The 16,110-nt window shown below is 42.0% G+C and overlaps 1 protein-coding gene across 1 annotated transcript in view; it reads left to right on the top strand.

The window, feature by feature from the left end:
• LOC101856007 (mitochondrial cardiolipin hydrolase) overlaps nt 1-1,642 on the top strand; it is a 4,455-nt gene extending 2,813 nt beyond the window's left edge. Inside the window, exon 2 of the mRNA XM_005092814.3 lies at nt 179-1,642. Within this exon, the coding sequence (XP_005092871.1) occupies nt 179-390 (212 nt within the window). The 3' untranslated portion in view covers nt 391-1,642. The remainder of the gene's footprint in view (nt 1-178) is intronic.
• The last annotated feature ends 14,468 nt before the right edge of the window (nt 1,643-16,110 follow it).

Here is a 16,110-nt window from a genome sequence, read left to right as displayed (position 1 = left end):
GTCTCATGGCAAGGCACACACACACAAACACACACACACACACAAACACACATACACACACACACACACACTCATTCTCACTTATTATATTTATATATATATATGCACACTTCACTCTCACTCTAAATTAACAGTTTCACTGCATAATGGGTTTTTAAAAATATGTATTGATCCCCAGGGATTGCTGTACGAACAAACAACTCAAGTTTCTTTATGCATCACAAATTTGCCATCAAAGATCAGCAAGTTCTCATCAATGGTTCATTCAACTGGACTCGCCAAGCTATCACTGGGAACCAGGAGAATGTGCTGATTACAGATGACCTCGCTGTGACCTCACAATTCATGGCAGAATTCCAGAAACTTTGGGAGCACTTTGACACCAGTTGAACGAAGACATCATCAACTTGTGAACCGGATACCTTGGGGTCTATGGATATGAACGACCATAATACATTATGTACATGTATGCATAAAAAACCATAGTGAGAAAAGAGAAAAGTAGACTACACTTTGTTAAATGAGAACTTGTCATGTTTTGAACAGGACATATGGTCACTGCGCTAGCAAAATGGCAGATCTCGTTTTTTGCTACTTTTGAGATAAATGGAAAAATCTTTTTTACTAGACTAATAATTATCATCTAATAATGGTAAAACTTGTCTTGCATGTTTTTCTTGTGACTCCAGCACATTTTTTTTGGGTTTTACCAAAAGATAGATATGTGATATCACCAAACAAAATTAAAGGCAAGTTACATTTTGGCACAACACTGAGTTATGCCATTACAACACTGAGTTATGCCATTTTTCTAGCGCAATGACGATATCATGCATCATTGGCTGTTCACGTTTTGAATAGAATATACCCTAGTGGCAGACAATGTCTCCAAATAAGATAAAGTTGCTGAGATGCAGCTCCAGTCCAACATTTCCGAAAATTAGTGATATTATTTGCTCTTAACATGTCAAATCTTGTACAACCCTCCTAGTCCTAGCCTGTGTAACACTAGTTCTTTTTTTTTTTTTGCATTTGATGACCAGAAGCTCATATCTGTACATGGTGCTGCAATCTTTTGGAATAATATAACATGGCCACCTGTCTAAGACAGGCATAAACAGTTTGCTTGAACCAAAATCTGCAGGACCGCCAGATTCTTTGGTTTAACCAGGTTTTCGGTTGAGACAGGTTACTCAAATTTATTCATTTGCTGACAGCGTACAGTTGGGAGTACCCATTTTTACGGTAAATTTCACTTTTTGAAAGTTTTTCCTCAACTACCTCACAGTAACTGAAATACAACTGCAAGCTTTCTCTTTAAAAATGTCAGCTTGTTTAATCTGTCAAAGTCAAACAGTCACACAAGACAAATGAGAGAGTAGGGCCTACGCAGTGAAGTAAGAAAGAAAGCCCAATTCCAGTGACATCATGAAACACCACATGCCATCATATGTATGGGGCCTATGTGAATCAGCTTCATAAGGCCATGACCAACTTAAGTTCACATGACAGAAGTGTATCCACTATCCTTGCGTCACTAGGCCCATATACAGTGTGACGCAGATAGCTCGAATTCGTCGGGACTGGCCTCGGTAGTTCAAGGGATCCGTAGTTCGAGGAATATCTTACACAAAGATAAAAAGGAGAGAAGAAAAAAACGGGACCTCAGGCACAGTTTGACAGATGCCTGATTTCGAGTCTTCTGTGTTAGACCTATCCTTGTTAAACTGTATAGAATGCAAATGTAAGCCTATTGATGCATGTGATAAATGTAGGCAAACAGAACGTTGGTGAATACTCTCTCAGCCCCACAATGGACGCCCATGCATTTTCGCATCTCTTCCTTTTGTTTTGCCATCTTGAAGCATGTAAGACTTGATGATTTGCATTTCTTGAAACTTACTATTTTGTTCCTTTTCGTCTGTCTGCGTTTAAACAAATTCTAGTTCATATTAATTTACCTATGTCCACAAAACTTTGCATGGCTCTTCTGCAGGCCAGCGACTAAACAATTTTTTTTTAAAAACTTACTCCAATAATCAAAATGTTTTTCTCTTTGGGTCCTACCTTGAAAACTGCTCTTTGAAAGCAGGCACAGGATTGGTAAAATAAATTACTTACAGGACCTTGCCTACAAATTGCTAACTTTGAGACAGCAACTACACCCTGCTCCCACATTTCAATGTAAGCTTGCATATTTCATCCCCGGACTGTCTAGACGTCTCCATGTGAGTCTCAAAAATTACTCACCCCATCTCATGAAACGTAGGCGAACACTAAAGTGTGGGGTTAAGGAAAATATGTCAACTCTTTAGTGTTGTAGATGCTGTTTTATCTCGTATTATTTTTTTACCTGCTTTAGTCTAACATCAAAATCAAATAAACATGTCGAAACCCAAGTTTGCGGTGACCTTTATGATTGGGCTTTTTTTTAGATTCGTTGGTCATCCAACTTTCAGACCCAAATGCAAAGATTGGAGAAGATTAATTTAAACGAAACGATTTTATTTTACCTTGTTTTAACCGCAGTCAGACGAAAGTGAACAAGCTATAGTGAAACTTATGTGATATAACCCGCAAAATTCTCTTTAATTTAGAAATGGGATCACTTTGGTCTTACAAAGACAAAGAAGAAAAAAACAGGGATTTTCTTTTCTTTCTGATTACGACTGTTTTTGGATTAACCATGTTTGGCATAAGCGGACTCTACCGTATACATGTGATTAAAACACATCTTTAGAAAGCCCTGGCATAGATGTTACTGTTGAAGTTTCAATGGAAAATGACTTTGGATGTCATCAAAGAGCATGCGAGTTTCAAACCTCCTGGCTTTGAACATGCTGCAAAGGCTTTGTGATTGTGAGGGCACCCCAATAGAATAGCGTGCAGTGAATTGTTAACTTATCACAGAAATGTTGCTGCTGTCTGCAAGGGTCAACTCATTTGAAGAGGCTCCTAAACTCACTTCAAGTGTACCAGTGCTGCCTCATGAAGATGAATTCATATAATTAGGCTTGCAAAAAAATTACAGTATAATCCACTTATATCGCAACAGCCGATGTATCGACATTTTCATATGTCGACATATTTTTCAATTACGAAATTCTTTTTTCAGTATCTTCACTAAACAATTCGTGTTATATAGACTTTTTTTTCTCGGCCCATTCTACTTTATCGACATGCTTCCTGGATACCTAAGCCCACGAACATAAACGTGGAGAAAAGCCACACTAGCTAACGGTCAGCGCATTAGTTTTTCATTAAGTCTGCATACCCGCCAAGTAGCCTATTCGAAACACCAGGCTTTAGTATGTCATGTAGGGCCTACACAGTGTAGTCTCCAACACAGTACATGCCTCACAGATGCGAGCGTCTCGCGCACTGGGCATCACCTCCCTACCCCCACTCCCGATCGCTTACTCCCCATCCCATTCTCAGTCTGTCGCTGGCAAGTACCACGGTCAGCAAGTCAGTGCCTCGCCTTTCCATTTTCCCAGTTTTCGCTGGTGTGTAGTGTGCACCTCGCGTTGCTCGGTCTTTGGTACCATAAGTCCACCCCCCCCCTCCCCTCTGTCTCTTGTTTGTTTCACTATGTAGTTGTGTAAAAATCAAGGAAAGCAACCAGCTTTAAAAAGCAGTGTTGTCTTTTTACCGCTGACCTCCCCCTGTTTTTTCCTCTTTGACTTTATGTTTCATTTATCGACAAATATATACATGTATAATATTCGACATCAAATCCACTTCCAAGAGCATGTCGATGTAAGCGGATTATAGGGTCTACTGTATTCTTGCCATAATATTCTCCATGCTCTGTGCACTCATGATTGTAAAATTACCATCCATGCTGACCAGGATCTTTTTTGTTATTGTCCCATGTGGGTACATGCATAGATCTAAGTGTATGAAGTGAGTGAGTTCTTGGTTTATTCTGTTGGATTTTCTCTTATGAATAAAGTATAAAATTATTTTTAGAATTTCATGATGGACTGCTTTATGAGGACTGGTTTTATGAAATACTATTAGCTGTTAACATTACTCCAGACATACTGGCATGTCATTGGTGTTGCTCATAGGAGCCATTTTTTTGGAAATCTGTTCTTGGAGGCAGGGAAAAGAGTCTGAAAGCCTTCTGTTCTTTTTTTTTATGCCTTTCGTTTGTTGCCTGTGCGGAACGGCTTCTATTTTAGGTACAGCAGGGCACAGATAACTCAAACATAGGGATTGACAAACTAAATGTGTTCAACACACATCCATAGGAACATGCAATCTGGGAATGTCAGCAAAGATACAGATGCGTTATTGCCATATCCGCCACCGCGCTCCCCGCACTTTTTCTCCTTGTCTAACAGCAATCATTAAGATAATCCTTTGATCCTGAAAATGATTCAATTAAATGTAGATGTTTTTGTACGCCCCTATTGACACAGTTTAGATTATTTAGAAGGATGGCTTCAACCCTAGTCCCACTACAGAATCAATCTTGGGGTCTCCTGGGTGCAAGAGCAATGCATCTATCCACCTATCCGCTACACCACAGACGCTGGTCTTTATAGAGATCCTAAGCATGTAAAACTTGAACAACATGCTTATCTTGGGGCTGCCTCACCAAATAATGAGAAACTTAGGATGGGTCCCATAAATGCGAAGTTGAAGAGCTGTTATTCAATTTCAGATTTTGACAAGGCTTCACAATAGATTTGAAAAGTTAAAATATTTTATATGTGCCTGGAGAAAGGTAGCAGTTGTCGGCAAAGCTATTTTTGAGCAACGGTGCGTAAAGGCCAAAAAATGCGCACCTGATAAAAAATCTAGATCTAGATCTGTTAGAAAACACGTTTAACCATTTCTTAATAGATTTAACATTAAAATAATATTATATTCAAAGTCTAGATATTTTTTAATTAAAGTAATTTAAAAAAATATTAATTTAATTAATTTTGCAACATGCTGTACTTCACCACCAAAAGTTAAAAATGTGCTAAAAATTGGGTCAACGTACATGTAGGCTACTAAGGTTAAGGCCGTTTTTCTCCAAAGTTTATTTTGACACCCTGAGTTACCGTTGCAAAAGGTGGCATATATCCTACTACTCAGGATATTTGAATTTTATTTTTTTTATCAGCGTGTTCATCATTGAATTTTCAACCACAATATGCCCTTAGACTTAGAGTAGAGCCGGGTAACTTCACCAGGAGGGGAAATTCGCCATCTGCCCCCCCCCCCCCCCCCCCCCCAAAAAAAAATTTTTTAAAAAATAAAATTATGTTTAAAATGGGAGAAATCCGATATATCTACCAAGGAGGAGTTTCTAGTTTAAGTGTCAAGTCAAGTTACTTGCGTCCAGAAACGTGTTCTTTGTCAATTATTGATTAACCAATCAGTAAAATTAATTGTTATGACGAAGTACAATCAAGGTGTTTTAGGCATGCATCTTCCCTTTCCTCCTCTCATGCCCCATCAATCTCTGCTTCGCCTGCTCTATTTTTATCTTTCTGTGTCTATTGCGTATTACCGTTGCAGTACATTTTTACTCAAATTGTGTTGGAACTGCTTTATTGATTATTAATATGTTATATTTGCTCTATTTTTATTGTCGTTTGTATGCACTGTATGCCCTTTTACTGTAAAAAAAAATTGTGTTTGTACAGATCTGCTCCTTGTCGGGGAAATTCTCTATTGTCGGGGAACTTCGCCACATAGTCACACATAGGTCTATTAATTTTCCATTTGTTATTTTACTTAGATTTACCACTTTTATTATGGGGAAAGCAAGCAAGGGAATCAACAAGTATGTTCAAAGTGATTTTGAGAAAGCTATTGATTTTATTGAAGCTGTTAAAGTTAAAGATGGACAAAGCTGCCCCTGAATTTAGTGTTCGCAGAAAAACTCTTGTCGTCCATGTCTCTGGTCCATCTTCTTTTGGAAGGTGGGCTGAGAGAGAGAGAGAGAGAGAGAGAGTGTGTGTGTGTGTGTGTATGTGTGTGTGTGTGTGAGTGAGACAGAGAGAGAGAGAGGGAGAGAGAGAGAGAAATTAATAAATATTGTTGACAAAGTCAAAGTGACTGCCGCTGCTAATGCTTTCCCCTAGGACTGGCAAATTCCCCCAATATAGTGGCACATTTCTCCGTCAACACATCAACTTGATAAAAGAATCAAGCATGTGAAGTGCGACAGCAAGCAAACCAATCACTCAATCAGTGGACTATCTGCATTTTCATTGGCTACGCAAAGTTGCAGACAAAACCAGGGTCAAATACGTTGAGCAGAGAGAGGGATGTAGGCTTGTTTCGTGGCGAGCCAACTGAGAGTGGCTTGGCAATGTTACCCCACTGTACTCTAATTGAAGTAGGCAATGTCAATATCCAACATTTCTGACAACTGGGATTTTTCTCCAAGCACACACTCATATGTATGCAATTTGCTAGGTATGTGAGAAGATTTGTGTGACTAAACAAACTCTACCACTGCCACTCTTTGGTTCCCATGGAGATCACCTGAAGTTTTAAGGTTTGGGTTCTGACTGCCACACTCTCCCCTCAAACAGTGACTGTGACTTACATAAATACTGTAAGAGCTGCTAGAGCTACTGCCCCTAGAACCAGCGTGTCAGTGAATCCCTATACAACTGGTGCCTCCACCAGTATGTAGTTCAAAATCAAAATCTTCCTCAACCAACAACCAGAAATTCCACTTTTGTTTCACCATCTTTTTCTTCTGAATTGTCTGTCTTACTCTTGGAATCCAAAGCAATTTCTCAAAGAACTTCCTCAGCCATAAATTGCGAAACGAATTGCCACTTTTTAGGGAAACTGAGTATCATTCGCACCCGTGTGGTTCTCGGGGCCCTGTCCAAGAGACAGGGGAGCAAAGAATAGGACCACTGTGTCCGTACCGCGCCTGTCGTAGAAGGCGACTAAGGTCGGTTGGGCAAAGGGTTAGCAGCCCTTTCCCGTAAAACAAAAAGCAGCTACAAAAACATCAACAGCAAAAACAACACGACCGCCAGTTCTGGAAGATGGAGGACCTTCATCACCGAGGAGAGGAGAGAATATGGAGTGTAGAATGACGCAGGGTGGTGAAAGCCGAAAGGAAGCCACCAAGCCGAGAAACCTCCTGTCGACTAGAAGAACCCCCAGACTTGGCACCTGGAATGTTCGTACAATGTATGAGGCAGGGAGGGCACTGCAGGTTGCAAGAGAGATGGAGGCCTACCAACTGGACATATTGGGTCTCTGTGAGACAAGGTGGACGAATGCAGGGGAGTGCCAGCTTGCTTCAGGGGAAACAGTTCTCTACTCTGGACATCTGGAGGAAAACTCGACGCATACAGAAGGAGTAGGTATTCTGTTTATATCAACACACGCCAAGTGGGCTTTGATAGGATGGAAAACAGAGGGCCCGCGACTAATATCAGCTGAATTTCGTTCACAGAAGAAAAACATCAACCTTAATGTTATCCAGGGATATTCCCCCACCAATGATAAGGATCAGGAGGTGAAAGAGACTTTCTACAAAATGCTACAAAATACTGTTGATCAGGTTAGAAGGAAGGACATCTTGATTTTAATGGGAGACTTCAACGCTAAGGTAGGCAGTGACAATACATGTATAGGCTTTGAGGAAATCATGGGGAAACATGGACTTGGGAGTCAGAAACGAGAATAGAGAACTATTTGCAGAAATATGTGCAACGAATGGGCTCATGATAGGAGGGACTGTTTTCCCACATAAACAGATACACAAATCAACATGGGTGTCGCCAGACCGACAAACTGAAAACCAGATTGACCACATATGTGTCAACAAGAAATTCAGGAGATCAATAAGGGATGTTAGAGTTTACAGGGGTGCAGGCATAGCTTCGTACCATCATCTGCTCATTTCAACAATCCGACTAAAACTAAAGCGAAGACAGGAAATTGTCAATAATCATAGGTACCGGTACAACGTGGAATTTCTGAGAGCCATCATCAAGAGAGGAGTTTAATGTAGCAGTTAAGAACAGGTTCCAAGTGTTGGAAACACTAGGCGAGGATAGCAGCGTGGAAGAAACATGGGAGGCAATAAAAGAAGGCTGGACCACTGTGTGTCAAGAGGTACTGGGAAAACGGAAACGTGAGCACAAGCCTTGGATATCGGCCACCACTCTGAGGAAGATAGAAGACAGGAAAAAGAAAAAGGATCGGGTAAACAGGAGCAAGACAAGAGCAGCCAAAGCAAAGGCCCAAGAAGAATACACCAAAGCAATGAAGGAGGTAAAAGTCAGCGTACGGAAAGACAAAAGAAACAATGTAGATGGCCTAGCGCGCGAGGCAGAGGAAGCAGCAGGGGCAGGAAACATGAGAGGACTGTATGAAAACTCCAAGAAACTTGCAGGCAGATACAAGAACGCAGATGTGCCAGTGAAGGATAAGGAGATAAAGCTTCTCACAAATCCAGACGAGCAGAAAGAACGCTGGAAGGAGCATTTCAAAGAGCTACCGATCAGACCAAGGCCAGAAAAAAACAGTTTTATATTCCACCGGTAGAGATTGATCTAGGGGTGAGTGAAGAAAAGCCTAGTTTAGAGGAGATCAAGGAGGCGATAAGACATCAGAAAGCAGTCAAAGAAGCCGGCCCAGATGGAATTCCCCCAGAAGTTCTCAAGGCGGATATCGACACTGCGGCAGGGATTGTTCATGGAATTATTGGCAAGATATGGGACAGCGAAGAATTTTCACCGGATTGGAGAGATGGATTGCTCGTGAAACTACCCAAGAAAGGAGACCTGCATGAGTGTAAAAACTACAGAGGAATCATGCTCCTTTCCATTCCGGGGAAGATTTTAAGTCGCACCATACTGGAAAGACTGAAGGAAGCCGTGGATGCCAAACTAAGAAGAGAGGAGCAGGCAGGATTTCGTAAAAAGAGATCATGTACAGATCAGATTGCAACTTTGAGGATAATAGTGGAGCAGTCCACAAAGTGGAACTCTTCCCTGTACGTTAACTTTGTTGACTACGAGAAAGCTTTTGACAGCCTAATAATACTTAGGAACTCAATATGGAAGCTCATGCGCCACTACAGAATACCTGACAAGTTCGTGAGATTGATCAAGAAGATGTATGAGGGAATGAGTTACAGTGTCTTACTTGGAGGGCAACGGACAGACTCGTTTGAAGTGAATACAGGAATGAGACAGGGATGCCTGCTATCGCCTTTTCTCTTTTTATTAGCGGTGGATTGGATAATGAGACAGACAACATCGGGACAGCGCGGTGGCATACAGTGGACCCTTTCCAGTCAGTTGGAAGACTTGGACTTTGCCGACGACTTGGTACTTCTTTCTCACAGTCGAGCCCAGATGCAACAGAAAACAGATCGCCTCAGGACCTTCTCCCGCAGTGTTGGACTCAATATTCACACGGATAAAACAAAAGTTCTACGAATGAATGCAGCCGACGTTCCTATCACACTGCAAGGGGTACCATTGGCGGATGTTGAGTCCTTCACCTACCTGGGAAGTGTCATCAACAAGGCAGGGGGAACAGACGAAGACATCAAGGTCAAAATCCAAAAGGCAAGAGCTGCATTCATCATTCTCAGGAATATGTGGATGTCTAAGGAACTGGGATTGAACACCAAGCTGAGGATCTTCAAAACAAACGTGAAGACTGTTCTACTGTATGATTCAGAGACATAGAGGCTCACAGCATCAGCAGCAATGAAACTGCAGAGCTTCGTAAATGGATGCCTACGAAGGATAGTGGGGATCAAGTGGTACGATCGAGTCACGAATGCTCAACTGTGGGAAAGAACACGCCAAAGGCCAGTTAAGTAAGACTTACAGGTGAATAAATGGAAATCAATTGGACACACCCTGAGGAGACCCCCGACAAGCATCATCAGGCAGGCTTTAACGTGGAACCCACAAGGAAAACGTAAGAAGGAAAGACCAAAGATGACACGGAGGTGAGCGGTGCGAGAGGAAATTGAAAAAAGCGGGGACATCATGGAAACAGATAGAAAAGGATGCTCAGGACGGGCTGCGCTGGAGTAATGCTGTTGATGGCCTGTGCTCCACTGGGAGTTAAAAAGGGAGAGAGAGAGAGAGAGAGAGAGAGAGAGAGAGAGAGAGAGAGAGTGGGTTTCGTTCGACTACAGCTAGGCTTTGATTTTTTTATTCATAAATTCTGAAAAAACTGCTGGGCTACGTGCATGATTGTATACTGTTGTTAAGCAACCTCTCAGTCTAGACAAGTCAGACGATTATACTCTTCAGTCTTGATAAATTGAGATGAACATCAACACTGTAGTTATAATTATAATGATTAACCTTCCCAGTACGTCTACTAGCAACTGGTAGCCTTCATCGTGACTCAAAAATAGACTACACCTTTATATCTGTCCCCGTCGTTTTATGCAAGAAAAATTCTGAAATTATGCAAACTGAGCCCAAAAATGTGAAATTATGCGATTCTGTTAATTTTAACAGAGAATGATAAAGGAAAATAATCAGAAAGTATGCAAAAAATGATCAAATTTTGCTAAATTATGCGGGGTGCATAAAACCACTGGGACAGTTATATATACATGTATAGCAAAATACGTCGTTCCCCATTTTTGTGTCATACTTGTTTTAGAGGGGAAAACAAATTCCTGTTGATCCATGAGTTTAAATGTGACTTGCGACATGATGAGTTTTTGGCTAAGGACAACTGTTGCAAAACTTTGTATCTCAGACATATTATGGACTGATAAAGTCGACAACAGATGAGTTGATGTCATTGGGGGAATGAATACAAAAAACGATCAATTCATTCGAAGATCAACTTATACCGAAGGGACCACTAAAACAACAGGACAACAAAGTACTTTCCCCTGCTCATGCTCAATATATTTTAATTTTTGTTGACAACTGTGGTAAAAATGATGGCAACAGGAAAGGTTACCACGCAATATAAAATTTACTCACTTCATTAATCATCTCGTGCTCACGCACGTGTGTGTGTGCACGAGAGAGAGAGAGAGAGAGAGAGAGGGGGGGGGTGTTGCAAGCGCCCACTGACGGATTCTTACAATACGCGTGAACTCGTAACGTGTACCTCTGCGAAAAACTCAAACGCTCACTGCGCTGATTAAGTTGTATTCCTGAGTACGGTAAAGCTATCACTTTTTGCCATGTGTTTAAACGCTTCTCCACACTGGCATTTTGGTGATTGTGCTCGTGTTGTCTCAGTGTACATAATATGTTGTCTCAGTCTTGTGTGTTGGGTTCTTATTCGGAAGATAATCACCTGTTCTTGGCGGGGCAGCTCATGGTAGCTACCTGGTGTCTGTGGTGCTTTAAATAGGCTCTTTATGATAGTTTTTATTTCTGTGTAGTTAACGCTGTTGTCTGGTTGTTCTTTCTGTGCTCCTACTCCTAGTTTGGCCATCCTGTCTGCCTACTCATTTCCTAAGACACCACAGTGTGATGGTATCCACTGCAGCATGATCCTCAGACTTGGGATGTCCTCAATTACTTCTCGTAGCCTTTGTAGTTTGCCGGCAGTGGTTGCCTGCAGTTCTGACATGGCGTCAGTTAGGAATACTACTTGGCTTTGGTGGTCTACCACATTCTTGGTGATGTTTGCTGCATGTATTAGAGCCTCCGTCTCTGCCCTGTAGTTTGTACAGTGTCGCCCTGTTGGGACTGCCTCTGCTTGTCGTCGTCCATTTGGGAACTGTACATACACTCCGGCTCCTCCTCTTTTCACGGCACCAGTGGCAGATCCGTCCGTATAGACCCTTATCCATGCTTCTCGGGTGTATCTTTCTTCAAGCATGGACAGGGTGGGGATTTCTTGCTCAGGTCGCTGTGGTCATCTTTTGTGGTGAACATAGGAATGGACGTGTGTATGATTATGTTTGTGTGTTTTTCTTTTCCCATGATGGTGCCTCTGGGGTATGGTTCAGCATGTTCACTGTGGCTGGTAGATGGTCCTGTAGGGGTCTTTGGGTTTTTCTGCTTTCTTTGATGAAGTTGGATCTTTTATGTCTTGTGGTGTTTGATCTGGCTGTTCTTGTGTGCATTATATGATCATCCATAGCTGTGACCTTGGTGTACTGTATGAGGGCCTTGCACTCCCATCTCCTCTGCAGGGCCACTATAGATGTTTGTTCCATCTTTTCTATATAGGCGTTGACCTCATTGCTCCAGTGATTATTCGGAGAACTTGGTTTTGCACTTTTTCCAGAGAGTATTTGTAAGTCTGTGCTGCAGTCATCTATGCACTGGATATGTACTCGAGATGGGGCCTGATTGCGCCCAGATAGACCTGTCTAAGTGTTTTCTCATTTGCTTCCCAATGAGTCCCTGCAAGTTTTCTCATTATGTTAAGTTTCTTCCTTGCTTAAGTTTCTGCATTTTGAATGTGTTGTTTCCATGTGAAACGCTTGTCAAAGATTATTCCAAGAGACTTCTGTTGATTCTCAAACTTTAGGGTTTTTTAAAATCCAATGTGGGTTTTTTTGGCTCAGCCTGGCTGAGGGTGAAGAGTGTAGCAGAAGGCCTTTCTTTGTTTACGGTTACACTCCAGATCTTTGTCCATGTATTGAGTTTGTCTAGTGCTAGTTGCATGCGATATGTGGCAGTAGTGACAAATTCCTCAGAGCACCAAAGAACCAGGTCGTCTGCATACAGTGCGGCATGTATTCCTTTGGGCAGTTCTTTCATTAGATCATTGATGAAGAGGATAAAGAGCAAGGATGGCATGACTCCACCTTGGGGTACTCCTTGTTGCAGCAGCATTTTCTGTCCTGGATATCCATCCACCAGCTCACGTGCTCTTCGGTTGTGTAGATAGTCCATTGGTACTTGTTGCCTTGGATACCACTTCCGAAGAGCTTTACTAGAAGACCCTCCTTCCAAACCTTGTCAAACGCTTTTTGTAGATCAATAAATGTTGCTAGCATCACTTTCTGTGCTTGGAAGGAGTCCTCTGTAACTTGGGACAAGTAAGTTGTTTGGTCCTCTGTGCTCCTGAACTGACAAAATCCAGCTTGTTCTGGTACTAGGATGTGTTGTGCCTCTAGGTACCACTGCATTCTGCAAGCTATGATGCGCTCCATTGTCTTACATACACAACTTGTGAGGCTGATAGGTCTATAGCTTAGTGGTTGTGCCTTACTTTTCCCTGGCTTGAGGATCGGGATCATCATTGCTTCTTTCCAGCACTGGGGTACTTGCCCATTTTTTCAGCTTAAGTTGAATATATATCCAGTAGAGTCTGTAAGGCTCTGTTGCCCAGGTGTTGTAACATTTCATTTGTAATTTCATCAGGGCCTGGTGATTTTCTTTGCTTTAGTTGATTTATTGCTTTCTTCAGCTCTTCCGTGGTGATGTCCTTCTCCATTGATTCTGGGATGTTTTTTGTACTTCTTTTCCTTCTTCCCTCTTGTCTGACCTCTCTCTCTCTCTCTCTCTCTCTCTCTCTCTCTCTCTCTCTCTCTCTCTCTATCTATCTATCTATCTCTATCTATCTATCTCTCTCTCTCCCTCTCTCTCTCTCTCTCTCTCTCTCTCTCTCTCTCTCTCTTGGTATTTTGATCTTGCTTTCTTGAGCATATGCTTTTACAAAGATATGTGCTGCCCTTTTCTCTATTTCCATCTCTCCTTTAACTTCTAACGTGATCTTGGAAAAAGTCCTGATATATCCGATCCCTGTAAAATCTGAAATGCAAGGGAAGTAAGCATCTGTGGACTAATCAAGCTGTATTTATTCATGGGTAGTTTCCCTTGCCACAAATACCCACGAACAGGGGTTTTGGCCATTCGCAGGCCTGCGCATGACACATTTCATTATGTGTGCGTGTAGCTAGGCTGAGGACTAGAAGACCGAAGTCTGCAGCACCCCGCAGCCCTCTCTCGTTTCAACCGATGCATGTGATTGCAACAGTAGCGTGGCTTGCGTGGGCTTACTCAATCATTGCATTACTCTCTCTCTGTCTGTCTCTCTCTCTCTCTCTCTCTCCCTCTCTCTCTCTCCCTCCCTCATGACAAGGCAAATACGCACACTCACACTCTCCCTCCCCCCCCTCTCTCTCTCTTACTTTTTACACATTGTTAACGAGCGTTTTTCCCTGCTATAACCGATTTGGCTCCGATGATGCCCTGTTATTGCCGATTATTTTTAATGAAGGCAAAGAGTAGGAAAAAACGGGGATTTCAAAAATCCCTGTTATTACCGGGCCTGTTATAGGCCTATATGGTTTCCACTGTACAAACAAGTAAAAGCCGGGAATACGTTTTCAGCCGAGTATGTTTTACCGAGGTTTTACTGCCTTATTCATTATCTTGCAGCGCGCCATACCCTTTGGACTTGACCTGAGTGGAGGAAAAGCTGCTTCGGGTGTGGTTATTTTATTGCGTCGTGGTGTCAACACATACTTATTCAAGTACAACTAGGAGTAGGACCTTGCAACCTCCTTGATGTACACCCGTTCTTGCGCTCCCCTCTCTACATCACTGAGGTTTAATGTACTTGATAACTCTGTACCACATTTTGCTTTCAAAACCAATAAATATGTTCTTGTCCCCCGTTCGCACTCGCCAAATTAATTTAGAACAGTCCGTCAGCCATAATATGAAAGCATACAATAAGAATATCTTCATGAAGATCTGGACCTGAAACAGACATCGGCGGTCATGGTTCACCATTCATTTCTCTGTGTGGGTGCTCTAAAAACATATTACAAGTAGTGCTTCCCCATCATCCACAGAAGTTCTCATGGTGTACTGACCATCTACGCCTGCCTCTTTTGCCCTCTATTTTTCCAGTGAGAGCAACGTTTTTTGGCATTTATGTTGTATCAACTGTAGCAGAAAGTGCATATTTGTCCCTTCCAAATTTTACATATTACTGTATGGCCCACGTGGGCTTTATTCACCCTTGCCTCATTTCATTTCCTTCTTCTTAATTCTCAATAGTCTCCTAAGAAAACACATCTTTTACCTTAAATTTCTTTTCAGTATCATACAACAAGATACAGATTATTATTACTAAATAACACCATAAAATTCATTTTTACTGCAGCGCTGGACTCCGACCCCGGGGTCATGCTGACCTCACGGCATGTGCATTCACGAACTAAAGTATCCCGCAGTTCGATATTTCTCTACATCAAAGTGTGGAGCGTACGGGGTGTAAAACACCCAGCCACTGTGAAATTGACATGAAATATGCTACTGGGAAAAGGGTTTAAATGACTCAAAAATGGCAAACACAATTTTTTCCCTATAATATAAAATATCTGGTCTATTTTTGAGTCACGACGTACAATGAGTGGGTAGTTAGTGTATGGTGTCATACCTGCCAATATAACTACAGTCGAACTTACGATGACGGCCACTTGTATAAGATGGCCACCTGTACAAACGGCCACTTTCCATTTCCCCCCTTTCGGTTTTTTAATAAAATTTAACTGTGTAAAATGGGCGCCTGTCCAACTCAGCAGCGGCCACCCTATTTTATCAACCCACAGCCTTAGTCGGCCAGGCTTTGTCAAAAATTATGCTTTTTCCCCCCGACGCTGTGAACAAGTCGTCATAATTCATTCACTTGTCGTTGTTATCAGTTCCTGCATGGATGAAACGGTCATGTTGCTCAAGTCACTCCCAACGTTTACCCAATTGACCACTGAGTTACAGTAAATTTTCAGCTGCTGTCATCAGCCCTTGGGCAGTCCTAAGCCTGTGCCCACCTCCAGTTGGGACATCAGAAGTAAATGGGTTCGTTTTCTTCATTTTGATCAGTCCTGCCTAAGACAGCCACCTGTCTTACACGACCACTTTTCCCCTCGACCATGCATGGCCGTCTTACACAGGTTCGACTGTATGTTGTATAGCCACCAAGTTTCGAATGCATGAAATGAAAGCATGTCGAATATACAATGAAAGAAGATCACATAGGCGGCTCACACCACCGGCTAGCCTCATTACTAAGAAAAATAATTTTTCAAGCTGACTGTTCCCTTTTTGGGTCATGACGGACTGGGAGGGTTAAGAATCAAATATATCCAGAGGATAGATTAGTAAAAATCCTAAACTAGTAAACACATAGGAACAAAAATTTTAAAAACAACTATCA

This window comes from Aplysia californica, unplaced genomic scaffold (genome assembly GCF_000002075.1).
Source record: "Aplysia californica isolate F4 #8 unplaced genomic scaffold, AplCal3.0 scaffold00053, whole genome shotgun sequence".
Lineage (NCBI taxonomy): Eukaryota > Metazoa > Mollusca > Gastropoda > Aplysiida > Aplysiidae > Aplysia > Aplysia californica.
Note: the sequence above shows the minus strand (reverse complement) of the source record. Positions and strands in the feature narration are given on the sequence as shown.